This window comes from Orcinus orca, chromosome 9 (assembly GCF_937001465.1).
Source record: "Orcinus orca chromosome 9, mOrcOrc1.1, whole genome shotgun sequence".
Taxonomy (NCBI): Eukaryota; Metazoa; Chordata; class Mammalia; order Artiodactyla; family Delphinidae; genus Orcinus; species Orcinus orca.
In genome coordinates this window covers 17,580,456-17,601,289 of record NC_064567.1, presented here as the reverse complement: position 1 = coordinate 17,601,289, position 20,834 = coordinate 17,580,456, and the positions used below count along the sequence as shown (strand labels likewise).

The window sequence follows — 20,834 nt, the reverse complement described above, 5'->3', positions numbered from 1 at the left end:
TTATGGCTCAGACTGGTCTCAGAGTGGTGTCCTGACCAGCACAGTGCTCCTGAGATACCAGAAGCGTCAGTGGTTCTGTCCATGCTGAATGAGGACTGACCCTGGCAGATGCCTGGCGCTTCAGCTCTGCGTGGGGCACTTGGTGTGGAGGCGGCCCAGAGCAGCTACTCAACTACTCTCCCTCTGAAGGACCATTCCTAACTCGTCTGCTACGGGGCACTATTTGGAATTAGAGCACTACTGAATGGCACCAAATAACTCCAAGATCAGAGATCCCAATGGTATCTTGAGTGATGTCAGAAAGACATTCAAATAAGGCAGGGGATCATCAACAGAATGTGCTAATTAAAGGGAAATCGTTATATTCAGGAAAAGAAAAGGCAGTTACACAAGGAGGCGTTCATAGGATCCATGAGTAAGTGACAGTCCCCCTCCCCTGGGTGGACACTACCTCACGAGATAATCTATCTCTAACAACAGAGCCTTGGATCCCACTATGTGGATCTTTGAATTCAAAAAGCACTGCTTGGGGGGACTTCCCTGGTGGCACAGTGGTTAAGAATTCGCCTGCCAATGCAGGGGACACGGGTTCAAGCCCTGCTCTGGGAAGATCCCACGTGCCACGGAGCAACTAAGCCCGTGCGCCACAACTACTAAGCCTGCGTTCTAGAGCCCATGAGCCACAACTACTGAGCCCACATGCCGAACTACTGAAGCCCATGCACCTAGAGCCTGTGCTCCACAACAAGAGAAGTCCCGGCAATGAGAAGCCTGCGCACCACAACGAAGGGTAGCCCCTGCTCACCGCAACCAGAGAAAGCCTGCCTGTAGCAACGAAGACCCAATGCAGCCTTAAATAAATAAATAAATTGATTTTTAAAAAAAAAGCACTGCTTGGAGTCTTGCTAAAGGTGCTGCTCACCCACCTGAGGAAGACTGAGACTGAAAGAGTGTAACATTGCAACAGAAGGACCTTGATGGAGGAAGGAAGGCAAGTCTAAGTCCAGCCAAAGGACCAAGCTGTGTGTGATGTGACTGACAGTACACACATAAACCCCCAGAGTCATCCCTTTAGAATTCTATAGGTTCTCGGGCTGTGGCCAATGGACTAGCAGTTTGGTCTGGCAAGTGCATCATAGAGGCTCTACTGAAATTTCACCTTTTATGGGAAAGGACTTTATAGTCAAATCTCAAATACTGGTGGTTCACGTAGATGCCCCTATGTCTTAAAAAGAGGAGGGAAGTAAGATTTTGAATGTAGTCAGTAGGGCCCACAAGATGACACCTCGGGCCACAAGCCATGCATATGCGGGCTCACAAACTACATAATCTCCATCTCTCTCTGAAGTCACCTGCGTTGCCCAGGATGATCCAGATTGCCAACAGCGCTGGGCACAGGTGCCTCTGGTGGGAGAATATGAGGATAAATGGCCCATCACAGAACTGACAGGCTGCCTATACTGGACAGTCCACAGAGCATGGGAGGTTTTAACATTTTTTTAAACTGGTATGGACAGTGTTTCTGGTTTGAGCTTTGCCTATCCTGCCACTGAAGCCCTGGCACAGGCTACAATAAAGAGACTAGCAACTCAGATTGCCCACCAGCATGAAGATCAACTTATATATCAAACAGCTCAAGGATCACTTTTCACAGCATGAACAAGACAGGAATGGACCAAGAAATACAGTATCAAGTGATCTTTTCATATTTCATGTCACTTTCCAAAGGAGTGAAATTATTGCAAAATTAGAACGTGTGCTTGAAGCAACAAAATGTGGGTGACAAAGGCACGAAGGGCAGGCTTTGCAGGGCAGGATAGTGTAAGATCAAGCTACAAGTGGGGCACTAAACTGAGTCACTAGTGGAGCAGTTTGTAAAGGACAGATTGGGAAATGAGAAGGTAAAGAAACCCTATTTTCCCAGGACTAGGGATTTGGTTGTGTTCCCTAATAATAAGAATCAATTTAATTTGACTTGTTGGAATTCTGATGGTATTTATGGGCCGGATTGGAAAGTGTGGTGTTTTTCAGGATGCATCCTACCCAGTGGAGAGGCTACAGTGACAATATACTTATTAAATCATTTGAAAGTACGTTGGGGAAGGACACACAAGGAGGGTTTAACAGTGTTACTTTTCCTGCCCGCTATTTAAAGGCTAGCAGAGAAGGACTCAGCACCTCCTCTTCCAACAGGAGCAAGGAAATGGGTTAAGAAAGGCTCACAGCGGGCAGAAAGAAAGATGGCGGCAGGAAGAACTGGAGTTACCAAATTATGGTATTGAATAATGCTACTTTTGCCCGTTGCATTTAAAATGTTGGAAATAAGAAAATGATTTCTTAGCCATATTTCTAGATACGTCTTCAATCTGGAATGAGGGATGCTGGCATCAGAGTTGATTCTACCAAACTGAAACACATCTAATAAAACTAGACCCAGAGTATACTGTGCTGAACTGGATGGACAATGAGGAATGAACACTGTGAAAGTAGCCAAAGCTACTGTGATGCTGGCATATTTAGGACACGGTCTGTTGTTTGAACTTTAAAATGGGTCATGGACTAATTCATAGGTCATTTACATGATACTCAATGAAAGTCATGGAAATAATGATAAATAACGAAGTCTATATTGGGATATTGACCTCTAGTCACCAGCTAATGTGGTAAGCATAGGAGCAAAAATGACCCCAGGTGGTCAAACAGACCTACAAGATGAGGACAGACATTTATAGTTAACTCTAAATCATTCAATAACATCATAAAAGAATGATACAAGTTTACCATCATACACTGACCAGAGCAGCTAAAATGAAAAAGAGAAAATGTTGGTGAGAATTTGGAGTAACTGGAACTCACACATGCTGCTGGTGGGAGTGTAAATTGGAACATACACTTTGCAAATGTATTTGCTAGTGTTTACTAAAGTTGAACATATACATAACATACAGTGATGGTGAATTTTCTGTGTCAACTTGACTGGGCTGAGGGATGCCCAGATAGCTGACAAAACATTTTTTCTGGGTGTGTCTGTGAGGATGTTTCCAGAAGAGGTTAGCATTTGAATTGGTGTGAACTGAAGGAAGCAGACGGCCCTACCCAATGTGGGTGAGTGCCATCCAATCCTTTGAGGGCCTCACATAACCAAAAAGCAGAAGAACTAATTTGCTCTGCTTGAGCTGAGTCATCCACCTTCTCCTGCCCCCAGACATCAGCACTCCTGGTTCTCAGGTATTTGGAATCAGTTTAGGACTTACACCATTGTCCTCCGCCCCAGCCCTCACCCCCACTGGAGTGTTTTGTCAATTCTACTCCTCCTCATTGGTCAAATCTGGGTAAGAATAGGAATCTTGTTACCATGTTTCCTCTGTCTTCCCTCTTTATCTTTCATATACAGCAGATGTGACCCTTATTGCAGCCATGAGGCTGTGAGGATGCTGAACATGGACTGGGTGGGGTGCAGGATGGACCCTGGCTGGGCTAAGTCTTCCTAGCTTAACTCCTAAGGATATCTAGGGAACAAACTCTGCTCTAGGTCCATAGCCCTGAGTTCAGGAATGTCCTTGGTCCAGTTCTAGTGAGTTAGTGCTGAAGACATTAAGTGAAAGCTGGATTCATGCCTGAGCAAACTACCTTGTATTGGAAACCCAGTACCATACGGTGCTTGTGTAACTGTCCCTGCTCCAGAGGAGGTGGTCCTTAGCCTCACTCCAGGCCTACATATTTAAGGTCAAGCTGGGAGGAAGCTGGTCGGGCTTCCTAGAAATCTCAAGTGACCTTCACTCTCTCATACAGTACCCCACCCATGGGCCGTCCTTGACCCCTCACGTAGGAGGTCAGGTGAGGATGCTGGGGTCTGGATGCTAGCAGGTCTACTGTCCCTGAGGGTATGGCTATGCTCTCTGCCAAGAATCCTGTGTGCTGGCTTCCTTATCTATTGTTTAGATAAGCCAACCTGGAGCATGGCCAAACTTCAGAGCCTGCTTCAAGGCCACTAGTTTCTTTCCCTGGATGATAAAACTGAATTAAGCAAGGGCCAAGTATCTTACAGCCTGGAATCTTGCTCAGCAATGAGTTGAACAATGAATGTTGAACAAATGAATCAACTCAGGAGCCCCTGTTGAGGACCACTCCATTCCTCTCACCCCATCCCCCTCACCCCAATACCTCTCGGATCCTCTTCTGCCATTCCTCAGTGAATTCAGGGGAGCTGGTGTTCACCAGGCTGGCATTGAGCGTCCACATGGGGCACTTCCAGGTGGGAAGGGACAGCATGGCCAGGGAGGGTGCCAGAAAAGCAAATGTTCCTCCCTGGAGAATGGGCAGCCTGGAGGAGGGGAAAGGAGAGAGTTACCAATCAGCTCTTTAAGCGCTGGTCTGTCACTGGTCCCAGTGGAGGCCTTTTAATCCCAAGTCCTACCTTGGTTTCAAGGCAACACATGACCCCTGCAGTTCTCAGTTTACAGGGAACTCCTGCCAAGCTCCAAGTCAGACCCATGAACCCTGCCAGACTTTGGACGGGTAGGAGAGGTGGAGAGGGAAAGCAAGCAGACCTAACCCCAGTCCTGGAGATACAAGCCCAGGAGCAGACAGTCAGGTGCTGGGAAACGATTTGGGGGTAGCACAGAGCTCAGGGAACATGTTGAGTGGGTGCCATTGTCTTCCTCAGTCCCAGAGAATCTTACCCAGACCCCAGGATCAAAGCACAGCTCACACATGTGGAGTTCCACCCACTGACAAGAGATGCACAGCCTAGAGTCTGGGTGGCCAGATTCCTTTGCCTCTTCAGAAATGAACAGCAATCCCAGACCTTCAGGCTCCTTTTTATCACCTGGACTGAATAGGCTTGAGGTCAATTATCAGGGCGTATCCCCCACCCACGTCTTTCTCCCTCCTCGTTGGTGTCTCACTCTGGCCTCTGTGAGAACTTCTAGCAGAACTTCTAGCCCATCTGACTTGTCTCCCTTCAAGGTGAATGTAGCCTGATAAGTCAACCTCCAATAACCCTCTCTTACTAGAAGGTCAGAAGCTATCAAGGCTCACCTAGTCTCTTTGCCCTGAATATTAGAATTTGGGGTGGGGGGTGGAACAAAGGGACGTCGGCCTCGTGCTTGCATTTGTCACTATAGCACACCCCGTTTAGGTACTTTTTCTTAATAATACTAGAAGGCTATTTTTGAACTCAGGATTCCATGAAGACAGCTTAAAGGGTTATTTCTGAGAAAGACTGAACACATTTTACTTAGTGAAAATATAAAGTTTTGCTGCCTGAGTGGGCTGAAAGTAGGAATCAGCAATGCCTGGGTATCACCCTCAGATGAGTTAGTGGGCTTGTCAAGAGGGTGCAGCCAGGCATGGGGAGGGCTTAAAGCTCCAGGTGATTCTGATGTCAACCAGGGCTGAGAACAAGTAATCTAGATTCATAAATCTAGACCCATAAGGTTCCAAAACAGATTGGAATATATGGCACACACAGGGCAGGAACATATGGGTGGTGGAATGGGTATGTGTGAATAATGTTTTTAATTAAAAAATTATGGGGGGGAGATAAATCAGGAGTTTGGAATTAACATGTACACACTAATATACATAAAATAGGTAAACAACAAGGACCTACTGTATAGCACTAGCACAGGGAACTATACTCAATATCTTATAATAACCTATAATGGAAAAGAATCTGAAAAAGTATATATGTATATATCTACACATACATATATATATATATATATTTGTATAACCGAATCACTTTGCTGTACACTTGAAACTAACACAACATTGTAAATTAACTATACTTCAATTAAAATGCATAGAAATTATGAAGCTAAGTATCTTGACAGAGAAGGGAAACATGCTATACTTATATCACTGCAAAATCCTTTTGAGCTTTTAAAATGAACATAGAAATCTTTGCATATCATATGTACAGAGTATATAATACAAGAATTGTGTTTTAATTTTTTGCTGTAATTCCATATGCACATTTCATTCATTCAACAAATATTTATTGAGGACCTGCTCTGTGAGAGGCACTGGTCGCCAGGTATTGGGGATACCATGGTGACTGAGACAAAACACCACTTATGTTCTAGTTACACATTTCTCTGTTAGCTCTTGTACTAACAAACTAATCATTTATAGTAACTGACTCTCAGGGGTTCTTTAAACACCTTATGACTCTGCTTAAACTTATGACTCTGCTTAAACTTTATGACTCTCCACCATTACTATGCCACCATTGCCGCAGCCATTTCAGTATTACTGGGTTCCATGAGGTCAGGGATGATTATTTTTCTTTTCCATCTCTCCGGCACTGAGCCTAGTGCTGCAAAAACCTACGAACGTTGGGTTTTCTCATTTTATTTTATTTTTTTAGTTTAACAGGTATATAATGAAACCCTAACAAATGTTAATTTGCATTTCATTAAGTCATAATAGATGTGCACTCATTTGTGTGATTTTATATGTTTTTCCTTGTCTATAAACTGTCTACTCGTTACACAGAACTTAGATACTGTCAAAATATATTTATAACAATTTTTATGATGGTGAGCTTTATGTTTGTTGAAAAAAATGTTTTTTGTTATTATATGCAGGAATTCACGCCCAACTTAGAACTTCTTTAAGGGAGCACTTCAAAATTTTCAAGTAGCTCAGCACTTTTCTAACTCTGTTCATGTTCCTTTCAAGATTATTATATGTAGTTGGGATAATGTGATATATGGACTTTCTACCTTTTTGTTTTGTTTTGTTTTGTTTGGTCATGCCTCGCAGCTTGCAGGATCTTAGTCCCCCGACCAGGGATTGAACCCCGGGCCACAGCAGTGAAAGCACTGAGTCCCAACCACTGGACTGCCAGGGAATTCCCTCTATGTTTTTGTAATTGCTAAGAATACCTTTTATGTTCAAGAGCAAGATGAATTTTTTCCATTTATTTACTAGAGAGTACTCTTTTTTTTTTTTTGCGGTACGCGGGTCTCTCACTGTTGTGGCCTCTCCTGTTGTGGAGCACAGGCTCTGGACGCGCAGGCTCAGCGGCCATGGCTCACGGGCCCAGCCGCTCCGCGGCATATGGGATCTTCCCGGACCGGGGCACGAACCCGTGTCCCCTAGCATCGGCAGGCGGACTCTCAACCACTGCGCCACCAGGGAAGCCCTGGAGAGTACTCTTATGTGCTACCTTTAGATTCACACAATGTATCCATAAATTCTTCCCTCATTATTCTGTACTCAGACCTTCCAATCCCATTTTCCATCCATTCCTCTCCCCCTCCCCACCTCATTTTGTTAGCATTCCCATTTCTTTCTCATAACTTCTCATTGGTACCTTTTTAAGAGAGGGAGAGAGATCTACATGTATTTCTTGCATTTCTGCTAGTTTTTCTTTTACGCACTTTCCTGGTACATGTTTAAGATGTGTGCATTCAGCATCACTACAAGGCTTTATTGCTTTATGTATCTTTTACCTTTCATGGTGACCTTAATGTGTATCTCAGTGCTGCTTTAATTTCACAATTACTTTCATCTGCTAGCATGATGGTAATTCCTATTTTTAAAATTTTCCCATGAGTATGATTCACTATTATTATACATACGCCTTCTGACTTAAATGTCTCTCTTGTAAACCATAGATTGTTGATTTTTAAAACTCAACATTTTAGAAATAGAAGAGCCATTTGAAGCGTATCCAGCCTGGCCTTGACATTTTATAGATAGGGGATTTGGAGCCCAAGGTCTTAGAGTTAACCAGCATGAGTGGTTGGGTTTCCTTACTTATCACCACTGCCCTGTAACACCAGTTAAGAGCATGGTGTAGACCAAAGGCAAGTTTGAATCAGGCTCTACCTTATCAGTTGTGTGACCTAGGCATGTTGCCCAGCTTCTGCAAGCCTCAGTGTCCTCTTTGACAAAATAAAGATAATACTACTCTCCCAAGGAGTAGCTGTGAAGATAAACTATATGTAAGTGATTAGCACAATGCCTGGGAAAGAGAAGAGCTCAATAAATAGAGTAATTTTCATTTTTATTCCCTCTGCAATGTGTGGCTACTTCTAGAAAAGGTAGTGTACACCAAAACATTTTCTTAATGTTTCCTCAAATAACAGATGATAGTATGGACTTTTTTTTTTTAAGCTCTTGTCTGGCATTCCCATTTCTTGCAGGTTGGTTCTCCCAGATTTGTTTCCTAAGACCTTCCCTATCCATCTTCCTCTTCCCTTCACCCTTTACCATCTCATCTGTATACTCAAGTCTGAAGAAGAAAACTCCCCACCATTTTCTTTTAAAACAACAACTTGCATGTAAAATGTCAAAATCTGCAGTCTCAGGAATGTCTCCTAGAAGTTTGATAGGATTGATATTTTAGGTTGTCAAAGCCACAGAAATGTGTCGTGGGGGTACTATCAACATCTAAGTTTATATAGTATTTTAAAACTACATAGCATTTTCATATAATTATCCCAAGAGTACTTCAGGGTGGGTAGGACAATACTGCACTGTCTCTGTATGAGGAAAATGATGCTGGGGGCAGGTGCCAGTGGCAGGGCTAAGCTGGGAAGTGCAGAGCCCTGATCAGAAAGTCTGAGTCACTGGGCCAAATTGCAAAAGTGTGTTTGTTGTAAGAACTGATAAGAGGGCATGTGGAAAGACAAACTTCTTCAACAGTTTATGCTAATGATTGTGTGGGGAATTTTTCTCGTCTCTTAGTAGTTCCATTTGGGCCCATAAAACAGAAAGAGCTAACCTTTTGGAAGTATTGGGAAGTTAAGCTTCAACCCTTCTCTCTGAGCTCTCATGTACTCTTCATAAGATGATATACATGATGGTTGTTAAAGACGTTAAGGCAGACTTCATTCAAGGGGGGCTACTACGATGGGGTTTTGTAATAGGGGAGAGAGATCAGGCTCAACTCCCAATGTGACAAGGAAAACTTGGAATTTATAGCCAAGGAGCAGGGTGGGGCTCAGTGGATGGGAAGTTACTAAGAGGAAGCATCAGGGGTAAGAACAGGATTCTTGCTGAAAACAGGCCAAGGTGAACAGACATCACCTGTGGATAGTGAAAAATGAGAAAACCAATCAGAGAGTGAGGGTGGGGATTCTGGCTACAGTGACTGAGCAAGATTCTTGCTAAAATTGGATGATGCAGAGACCAACATGGAAGCTCAAAAGTCAAGTCTAGTTGAACAGTTGTCTATTGGATTTAGCAATAGGATGATCATAGTTGATCTTGTATGTTAGACACTATAAATAAATAGATGTCTCCCAGTTAAATAATAAATAGACTCAGCACAACTTGGGCCTGTACAAAATTCTGCAGCAGAAGGGGGAATGTCACATAAGGCTTTGGAGTTCTTAAAACCACATTGGACACTAGAAGGCAAGGGAACAATTCTTTCAAAGTTCTGAAAAAAAAATTATTTCCAACCTAAAATTTTATACCCAGCCAAGCTATCGATCAAGTATGAGAATAGAATCAAGACATTTTCACATATGCAGAGTCATACAAAATTTACCTCCCATGTGTTCTCTCGGGAAACTACTGAATATTCGTGTTCCACCAAAAAAAGAGGAAGACATGGGAACAAGAGATCTAGACTTGAAAACTGACATGAAGGGAACTCCCAGAATAAGGGTAAAGAGGCATCTCAGGATGACATATCTAATGTATACCAGGCACAGACAGCGACTGCTCCAGACTTCAGCAAGTCAGAGAGCCCCAGGAGGTAGTACATCAAGAAGATGAAGTTGATAGGCTACCTGATGTGATGAAATTATTAAGAAGAGATTTAGACAACAGGCAGGGAGTTTATCATTGAGTTAAAAACAAACAGATAGAAACTAAAGAATATTTAAAAAAAGAAAGATATTAATTTCAGGGAAAACAAAAAGTTGGGCAGGAAAGGAATCACTTTGTGATTCAGCTCTGAATAGCATCCCAGTCATTATAACGTGTACATTCAATATTGACCTATGCTGGGAGGGTATGAGAATAGGATGATGGAAAATATGCTTGTATGTGGTGGGAGTGAGGGGCTGTGAAAGAAAATGAAATCATAGTCATCCATATTGGCACTTCAGTCAATAGTGCCTAAAACAGAAGTGCATTAATTAGAGACGGTGGAAAATAACTAAATAATCAGCTTGGAGGGATGAGAGTGCTTGTTTCTGCCTAGAAGAAAGGGGGGAAGGGGGAGATCTCTGGTTGGTAGGGGAAGGCTGTTTGTCTGCCTTCTCTAAACCCATCACTACCCACTGCCTTGAGTGTACCTTTGACACCCACCCTCATTGTTCCAGTCCTCCCTTCTGATCTGCCCCAAAGACAAGCACAACTCTCCTTTTTTTCTTTTTTTAATGGCTTTAATGCTGACCTCCACAGAGAAACACATTGGGGAAAACAGAGATAAAAGCAGGTGAAGTGACAAAGAATCTAGGAAGTTGTCTCAAGGCTGTAGCCTTGAGCCTTACCTATCAAGCCCCCTTCCAAGATGGTAATGGGCAGCCTACTGGACTTTTGCTCTCAGGCAAAGATTCAAAGGGTGTGGCTCACAAAACATATCCTGATACTTTTCTAAAAAAAATTTTTAAATGGTTTTCATTTCTCCCAGTTATAAAGAAACACATGGACTCTGAAGAAAAATTAATGGTAAATAAAAATATAAAGAATAAATCACCCTAATTCTACAACCCAGAAATAATCATCAACATTTTGTTCTCATCTTTTTTTAATCTTTAACTAGATAAACTTTATCAGCACACATATAATATATACCTTTCCTATACAATGTATACCAGCCAGAAATAACCTTTAACACTTCTTCAAGTCTCTTCTCTGTCTTTAACTAGATAAATGATTATCAGTACACATAAGATGCATATCTCTCATAATTATGAATTATGTTGGTCACTATTATGATAGTGAAAAGCTCAAAACAACTTAAATGTCCTTTAATAGGAAATGGTTAAACTAGAATATGTTATGTACTCTAGAATATGGAATACTAAGTGATATTTTTCTAAAAGTGCTATTGTGGAAATGTGTTTATTGAAATGGAATGATATTTATAATGTATTGTGTATGTTTAAAAAGGAGGGGGAGGAGTTTTTTTAACCACATTTAAATTTTTTTCAATAATTTACAAAGGGAGGGAGGGTGCAAAATTGTGTTTATGGTAATACCCTTTTCTTGGTGTGAAAAATAAATTTTATGTACCAGGCACTGAGCTAAGCACTTTACATACATTATCTAATTTAATTATCATGGCTTTGGTAAAATTTTTTTTAATTTCTTCTTCACAGAAATACGAGGGACTGCCCTGGTGGCACAGTGGTTAAGAATCCGCCTGCCAATGCAGGCGACACAGGTTTGATCCCTGGTCGGGGAAGATTCCACATGCCGCAGAGCAACTAAGCCCATGCGCCACAACTGCTGAAGCTCACGTGCCCTAGAGCCCGCGTGCTGCAACTACTGAAGCCTGTGCCCCTACAGCCCGTGCTCCACAACAAGAGAAGCCACCGCAATGAGAAGCCGCAACAAAGAGCAGCCCTTGCTCGCCGCAACTAGAGAAAGCCTATGCGTAGCAAAAAAACCCAACACAGCCTAAAATAAATAAATAAATTTTTTTTAAATGAAGAGCAGAGAAAATATTTGAAAAAAAACAAAAAAAAAAACCACATGAGGACTCCAAGATAACATTAATGCAAAAATTGTCAGGGGTAGAAAGGAGAGGGAGAATTAAGTCTCCCCTAGGTAAGGCAATACAGCTTGGGCACCCAGGAACCTGGAGAGGATGAGCCCCCAGAAGGGGTTTGGGGTTGGGACATGTAGAGCATGAGGGGCTTCTGGGGAAGAGGTCAACCGTTGGGGACAGAGACATCTGGAGCTTGAGCTGCTGGAATCCAACCTCACCTGTGTCATCATTTTGATGTTCCCTTTTGGAGTCAATCCAATGATTTGGCAAAGGGTGGTGTCACAGGGATTTTCTTTGAAATAGTTCAGAATGGGGAGCAGAGCCTCAGGAATGTCGAATGGGATTGATGAATTCTTGAACTTAAAAGGGTCGCTCTGCTGTGAGAAACCCTGGGTACCTTCAGAGCCCCAACTCCTTCACTATTGGACAAAGATCACTTAGTGTTCATCTTTTTACTGAGCTTCCTACCCCAAGCACGTAAGAACCTGCTACCCTGTAGGAAAGCACATCCCGCACCTTCCGTGTAGTTAACTACCCAACCTAAACCCAGAGGAAGAAGCAGCACCAGGCCCCTCTTTGGGACACATCATCCCCTCTCCCTCCTCTGATGTGACTGATTACCAGGTCACTCTTCTACTTGCCAACAGCCACCACTGTTTCTGTTCCAGACAGAACTCCGATGGCACATCTGGTGCCTAGTTTTCAATGGGGCAGGGGCAAGATGGCTGCAGACCTCTGGCGATGGGCATGGACTTTCTGCAGAACCAGTAACAGATGCAGAGCTAGGACAGATCAGGGCTTGGCCGCAGGGAGGTCCATGGAAGAAAAGGACAAATGCCAGGCAGGCTGATTCGGGCAAGACTACACAGAAGCCAGATTTGAATGCACGTTGGGCAGAAGTACTTGCTCCACACATGAGACTTTCCCAGGAAAATGAAAAGGGAGATCTATCACTTGAAACCACTCCAGAAAAAGAAATTCCCGGGTAAAAATCATGAGTAATTCCAGAGATGGAGTTAAGACCCAGAATTACACATAGTCAATAATAATTTCCTCTAGTGATTGCATTTAAACTTAACGCTTTCTTTTGAAACAGATAATGAAGTACGCCCTTACATGAATTTTGGAACTGAGCGCTTAACTGAGGAAGGCCCTTGAGGGACACACCCAAGACCCCTAAATTCACACCAGGGAGGCAGCCACCCCTCCGCCAAGGATTGCAGATGCCCACCCCACAATGGACACTACGCTCTTTAGCTCTTATTAGGGAAGCTGTTTTTACCTCTCATCATTCCCTTTGACTATTCAAGATGGTTTTAATCATTAAGATCTGAAATCTCATTGCTGCACCAGCATTTTTGTTTGCAGTCTAGAAAAGTACATAATTAAATACTGGTTATCAGATAATCAATAATCAAATCTACTTGATTCACAGACTATCAGCTAGTTTTATAATCTCTAATGTCGTAGGCAGTTACTGTACTCATTAGCCTCCGAGCAGGAAGTCCATTTCCATGAGTGGAACCAAACTCAAGTGTATTCCTGTCCCCACCTTAGTTTAAGGACATTAGCATGGTTTTATTTCCTAATTTTATTTCCCTCTTTCTTTGTATGTTTAATTAGGCTATAGATTCTTTGAACTCTTAACTCCTGATTTGTTGTGTCTCTCACAGGGTTTACCAGAAGGCTAGGCCCACAGGCACTCTCAGTACTGAGATTCCAGTAGGAATATGGTACTGTATCATCTGTTCTGTCAGCATCACAGGTGTCCACAATATTAGAGATGGAAGGGACTTACAAATATAACATACTTCAACTCCCTCACGTTACAGATGAGAACACTGAGACTTAGAGAGGGTGAATGGCTTGTGCAGGTTCCCACAGCACAGAAGCCAGGACTAGAATTCAGGCCCCCAGTTTCCAAGATCAGTGTTTTTCCATAATTATAGTGAACACCATCTCAGTTTAAGAGGAGGTGCTTCCCCATCCAGAAGAGCCTTGTGTTTGTAACTCTCCATGGGGCAGCCAGGGGGATTGCTCCTGGGTATCCAGGCAGGTGGCTGCAAGGCCTCTCTGTTGCTACCACAGCATCTGACACTCCAGGGACTGATTCTGGAAAAGTGGGAGGGGTCCCAGATTTTAGGGGCCTAAGAGACCAGACCAAACCCTATACCTCTTTGAGTCCTTGGTGGGGGATTTAGAAGAAATCTTGGCTCTCAGAGATGGTGACAGAAGGAGGAAGAAAGAGAAGGGAAATAACCTGACAAAGATGCAGGCACTAATCCCCTCTCCTCGACAGAAAATGGGAGAACTTAAGCTTTGGCATATCTCCTGGAAATGACTTGCAAAAGAAGCACTTTGGAAAGTGCCTTTGATTTGGTTTAGGCCAGAAGACCACACAAGGAATGAATATTCTCTGGATGCTGTCTACAGACAGCCTATCCTGGAAATAATTGGCTACCTTGCATCAGCCTTCGCCTGTGTGGTTTGATTCAGAAAATTGATAAAGAATAAATAAATGATAAAGAGTAAATCCTAAGAGTTCTCATCACAAGAAAAATTTTTTTTTCTGTTTCTTTAATTTTGTATCTATATGAGATGATGGATGTTCACTTAATTTATTGGGCTAATCATTTCTTGATGTATGTAAGTCAAATCATTATGCCATACACTTATACAATGCTGTCTGTCAATTACATCTCAATGAAACTGGAAGGGAAAAAAAGAATAAATGGACATTAATTTTTCCTGTCAAGTCATTTTCTCTTAAGACAGGTCGGGCAGAAGCACGTCGTAGGGAATGTTTTACACTTTCCTCTGCAACTCCAGGGCTGAGCACAGACCTGGCACAGATTAGGTCAAAGCAGATTTACCAGTGAAGGGCCCCTCACTTGCACCACTCCTTCTGAAGTCCAGGGAGGAGGCCCCGCAATGTGTTCACTAGCCATATGCCTTGTAATTTGCAAAAGAAAAGGTTTCAGGCATAATTGTCTGTAGCTATTTGTGTTACTTTAATCAAGAATCCTGGCTAATGTACACAGTAAGTGCTGGAGCTAGGACTTGAACCCAGGCTCTTAGTTCTGGTCCTGTGCTCCCTCTATCATGCCACTCATGTAACTCATCTCAGGCTACAAGCCAAGCAAACCTTGCTGCTACCCTGGCAGGTAAAAGTCAGAATCCAGGGCTTCCCTGGTGGTGCAGTGGTTAAGAATCCACCTGCCAATGCAGGGGACACGGGTTCGAGCCCTGGTCTGGGAAGATCTCCCATGCCGCAGAGCAACTAAGCCCGTGGGCCACAACTACTGAGCCTGTGCTCTAGAGCCCATGAGCCACAACTACTGAGCCCACAAGCCTAGAGCCCATTCTCCACAACAAGAGAAGCCACCGCAATGAGAAGCCTGTGCACAGCAACAAAGAGTAGCCCCCACTTACCACAACTAGAGAAAGCCCACAGCAGCAATGAAGACCCAATGCAGCCAAACATAAATAAAATTTTTTTAAAAAAGTCAAAATCCATGGGGAGGAGTTTTACCTACCTGACTCCTAAAACTACTTGCAGGAGAGTGCAAATGCCAGAGACGAAGAAAATGGTGCTGATGAGGTAGCTCTGGGTCAGGGGGTCATGCTGCAAACACAGGTCCTTGGCCAGGATGAGTGGAATTGCCACGAGTCCCCCCAGGGCTGTGAGGAAGTGCTGTGGGCAGAGCAGAGAGAAGAGATGGGCTTGGAGATGCTGTAGTTGCCTACTCTACCTTCATTCCTATTCCTACTGCCAGAGGCAAGAGTTCCATCTCTGGTCTCAGAGGAGCCTGGCCTTGAGCGACAGGCAGCGAGATCCAGGCAAGCAGTGGGAAGGAACCAGGAAGCCCTGGCAGCAAGAAGCAGGGACCCAGCCAGCAGGTCTGGGGTTCAAGGGCAGGACCCTACTGCCAAGAACTGATGTTCTAGGTAAGAAATCAAGGCAGGGACACAGCATAGGAGGATATAACATGAACCAAGGAGGGGACCTTAAGAACAAGAACAAGGCAAGAGGCTCATTATTAAAATAAGGCACAAGGTGAGGGCAAGACCATTGACCAGGATGGCCTGAGCACATTCTCCAAGATAGATCATATGTTAGGTCACAAAACAGCCTTAGCAAATTTAAGAAGATTGAAACCATACCAAGAATCTTTTCTGTCTGCAATGGTATGAAACTAGAAATCAATAACAGGAGGAAAACTGGACACAAATTTGTGGAACTTAAGCATCACACTTCTGAACAATCAATGGGTCAAAGAAGAAATCAAAAGGGAAATCAAAAAATATCTTAAGACAGGCTTCCCTGGTGGCGCAGTGGTCGAGAGTCCGCCTGCCGATGCAGGGGACAGGAGTTCGTGCCCCGGTCCGGGAAGATCCCACATGCCGCGGAGCGGCTGGGCCCGTGAGCCATGGCCGCTGAGCCTGCACGTCCAGAGCCTGTGCTCTGCAATGGGAGAGGCCACAACAGTGAGAGGCCTGCGCACCACAAAAATATATATATATGTATATCTTAAGACAACTGAAAATGGAAACAAAACATACCAAAACTACTGGGATGCAGCAAAAGCAGTTCTAAGAGGAAAGTTTATAGCAATAAATGCCTACATTAAGAAAAAAGAAAGATCTCAAATAAACAACCTGACTTTATTCCTCAAGGAAGTAGAAAAGGAAGAACAACCTCCAAAGTTAGAAGAAGAAAGGAAAAAACAATGATCAAAGCAGAAATAAATGAAATGAAAAACAACAGAAAAAGATCAGCAAAACTAGAGCTGGTTTTTTAAGATAAGCAAACCCTTAGCTAAACTCAGAAAAAAGGGGAGAAGACTCAAATAAAATTAGAAATGATACAAAAGAAATACAAAGTACCATAAACACTAGTGTGAACAATTACACACCAACAAACTGGATAACCTAGAAGAAATGGATAAATTACTAGAAACACACAACTTACCAAGACTGAATCATGAAGAAATAGAAAACCTGTACAGACCAATAAGTAGTGAGGAGACTGAAACAGTAATCAAAACTTTCCAATGAAGAAAAGCCCAGGAACAGATCGTTTCACCGGTGAATTCTATCAAACGTCTAAAGAAGAATTAGTACCAAGCCTTCCCAAACTATTCCAAAAACTGAAGAGGAGGAAACACTCCCAAACTCATTTTACAAGGCCAGCATAAACCCTGATACCAAAGCCAGATAAGGACACTACAAGAAAAGAAAACTACATGTCAATATCCTTCATGGATATAGATGTAAAAATTCTCAACAAAAATACTAGCAAACTGAATTCAACAGCACATTAAAAGGGTCATACACCATAATCAAGCGGGATTTTACCCCTGGATGCAAGAATGGTCAATATACACAAGTCAAAAAATATGATACACCACATTAATAAAATTAAAGACAAAAATCATATGATCATCTCAATAAATACAGAAAGAGTATTTGACAAAATTCAATATCCTTTCATGATAAAAATATCTACATTATCCATTTTATTGGCTCATAATAATATTTTTAAAAACAGTATGACATTTGCTCTTATTTTGTAGAAAAGCACAGAGAAGTTAACAAAAAAGTGTATCCCATCCCTGGTACCCCACATTGAACTGTTTGTAAAATTAAAAGAAACACATCTATAAGATTAGAAGATTCAAGCTACAAAAGTTACAAAATAAATAGCGAAAGTTGAAAGCCACCCTTCCTTTCCTAGCTTCTCTTCCCAAGGCTAAATACCTCTGTTAGTTTCTTGTGAATTCTTCAAAACATGCAAAATTACTACATATACTTATTTCTATTGTTCTATCTCTCTTTCGTTTGTTAGTTTTTAACACAAAAAAAGATCACATTATACACAGTTATTTACTTGGCTTTTTTCACTTAATATATATTGGTGATCATTTTTTAACTGCAAGGTAGATACATCTTTCTCTTTCTAACAGCTACATAAAAAAATTACTTGTTAGGATGTGCCACAGTTCTCTAAGATGGATATTCTGGGGGTGTTTCTAGGGTTTTGTTTGTTCGTTTGTTGTGATTTTACTATTACCAAAAGAAGAACATCTTTGTACTTACCTTAATGAGTCTTGCCAGCATATCTATAGAGAAATCCTTCTTTTTTTTTTTTTTAATTTGGCCGTGCCACACGGCTTGCAGGATCTTAGTTCCCCAACCAGGGACTGAACCCCGCCCTCAGCAGTGAAAGCGCAGAGTCCTAACCACTGGACCACTGGGGTATTCCCTACAGAGAAATTCTTATGCATTAGGGACTGGGTTAAACAATATATATATTTTACATGTTCACAGAAAAGTTGCACCAAATAACATTCCAACAAGTGTTTGAGAGTGCTTGTTTCCCAATATTCCCCAAGCATTGGTTATCAAACTCTTCAGTTGTTGCCAAACAAATTATAATTGGTATCTTGAAAAAAAAACCCAACACCACAATGGCCCAGTTGGTGTCCTCTATGTGACCTATTAGCTCAGCATGGGGGAGAATCCTCCCTTAACGCCACGCCCCACCCCCAAACTCCTTGAGAGAAAGAGAGACTGGAGGAGCCTTGAGCCCCCTGGAGGTCAACAACATAGAAGGCAAGAATATCAACAACATGGAAGCCAAGAATATCAGCAATTTGACCTGAGTGTGTGTTCATGTGCCTTTTGAGGCAGAGCTTCTTCGAACCCAGTGCTTATGGGTGGCATTACCTGCACTCCCAAGAAGATACAGAGATACCATGGTGGGATATCCAGGATGCTATAAGCCAGGTTACTGCTGAGACCCCTAGGCTGGCCATCCTTCTTCCTGCCTTGGCCACCTTCATGGGAGTTGAATACACCATCACCCTTCTGCTGAGAACAAGAGAAGAACACATTTGAGCATTTCAAGAGGAATCAAGTGGACTTTTGATGCCGAAACCTCGGCCTCTGTCCACTGGTACTGAATCAAATCTCAGAGACAGAGTTTGGGGTGAATTAGAAAAGAATAACTTTATTATTTTGCTAGGCAAAGGGGGACACAGTGGTCTCCTGCCCTAAAAAACTGTGTGTCCCAACCTGGGAGGATCTGGTGAGGAGTTTTATAGCAACGGTTCAAAGGTGGATTTGCTGATAAGATTAGGGTGTGTGCAGGGCCTGCACTCCTTTAATCTGATCTCAGGTAATCTGATGAGTTTCTGTGGTTCTTTTAATCTGGCCTCAGGTGGTCTTCTTGAAGGAGGTTGTTCTTCTCTGGTTCCTTTAAGCTGGAATGAAGAATGCTGACATCTTCCATTTATTGGGGGTTTTAGTTCTATAAAGAGCTCAGAAGATACAGTTATGTGTATCCCTTGAGGCTGAACCAGGACCCTGGAACCAGGAGCCTGTCCCAAGGCTGCACTATGGTTTCTTGGCTGCTCCTCCCTTGTCTCTGCAACCCCTCCCTTCCCTGATTAGCAACTGTTTGAATCTGTCCTTTGGGACTCAGGGAAGGTCATGGAAGCTGGAGTCTGTTCCCTACGAACAAGGAACTGGGAACACGGAAAGGCTTCCGTGCCCAGGAGCCCCCTAGGGTCCTGCTCAGTTTCACTTTCTGATTTCAACCAGACAGATGCACAGCTTTCCAGAGGCAAGAGCGATGGGACAGAGATAACTGCTGGCCTGCTTGGGATTTCTAGGTCAAAAGACCAGTGATTTTCTATATTATACATCTGCAGCAAGACCTCCACATGCAGTCTGGGGCCAATCAAGAGAGGTGGGTGCCTTGCCTGAAGCCCTGGCAGAGAAGAAACTTTGTGGAGAAGGGAATGGGGGTCAACTCCATGGTCAGGAAATGGGCAGGTAAATGGGGATTCTGGCCCAGAACGGTGTAGCTGCCCTTGCATACGCTCCTACAGGCCAGCCTTGCGCCAAAGCCCTCATCACAGCATGTTGATTATAATGGATGGACTGTTTCCTTATCCATCTCTTCTGCTGGGGTGTGAGTTCCTAGAATGCATTCACTGTGTCTTATTCTTTTTGTCCCAGCTTCTAGAATAGTCTGTGCGCTCAGTCTGAACAGTCTGAGTGTATGGATGAATGAATAGATATAACACAAATGTAAATAAGTGCAGGGAACACAGAATGCTCTAGGGTCAATAGCCAAGTTATATTCCTACCAGTTTAACCCCCAATTAACTTTGAATCGTAGACCTTCTCCTCCAACTTATTGGCTATATAGTTTACCAAACTTGGGCAAATTACTAATATTTTTAAGCCTCATTTTTCTGATCTATACAACAGAAATGTCAATAACATCTACTTCATAGTTGAGCCAGTCCTCCTCCTCCATGGGGTAGAGCACTGGCAAATCCGATCCTAATTCCTTCCCAGTACTCGGGGCCCACATCACTGGCGATGGAGAAAATGGCCCAGCACACTGAGCCTCCAGGCAGCCGGAGGAGCCCGGGGCCGTGGTCAGGCTTGCTGACCGTGGGTGGACTGAGCCCGCCACAGCACAGCTCCACAGAGTCGCATTGCTCCTGGGCCTCAGAACAGCGTTTGCTCATTAACCTTCTAGCATTTAGTTTCTGAAACTTAAATGTAAGGATTTTGTCTCTACTCATCTATTTAGCAATGCCTGGGAACAAGCATCCCAAAACTGTTCCAGGAAGCATTCCCTGACTTCACTCCACCCCAGCCTCAGACCAGATGAGGCCTTCCCTCCTCAGAGGCATGTTTACTACAGCCCAGAACACACCTCACTACCATATGTCTTCTCGTCCTAAAGGCCATAAAGTCCCAAAACTACTCCATCTCTAGCACAGAGTTAGTGCTCACAGCATTCTCTGTTGAGCTATAAAATAAATGAACCCACGTATAATGACCATAAAGAACTTTTCTCACGGATTTTAAAAAATAAATACTTAACTGGTTAGAATTCTTTGGAAACAACACGCTGATCTTATTTAGACTCCTGAAAAGAAGGAGGCACTGATGCTACTTGGTACTTGGGTCGCACAAGAAGGACGGCTGGCTCTGCCTAAGGAGGTCAACGCCAAGCCAAAGATGGCCGGGAGGCTGCGGGAGGGAAGTCTGGAGCACTTATCGCGAGGTTTTAGTGAAGGTGTGGCACAGTCAGTGAGCACGACAGCAAGAGCGGGAGAACAGG

The 20,834-nt window shown here is 43.2% G+C and overlaps 1 protein-coding gene across 1 annotated transcript in view; it reads right to left on the bottom strand.

Annotated features, from left to right (window-relative positions):
• LOC101269550 (solute carrier family 23 member 2-like) overlaps positions 1-20,072 on the bottom strand; it is a 28,299-nt gene extending 8,227 nt beyond the window's left edge. The window contains exons 1-4 of the mRNA XM_049715001.1: positions 19,962-20,072; positions 18,416-18,559; positions 15,223-15,380; positions 4,165-4,324 (exon numbers count right to left, since the gene is read on the bottom strand). Coding sequence (XP_049570958.1) covers positions 4,165-4,324; positions 15,223-15,380; positions 18,416-18,559; positions 19,962-20,072 — 573 coding nt within the window. The remainder of the gene's footprint in view (positions 1-4,164; positions 4,325-15,222; positions 15,381-18,415; positions 18,560-19,961) is intronic.
• Positions 20,073-20,834: the final 762 nt, after the last annotated feature.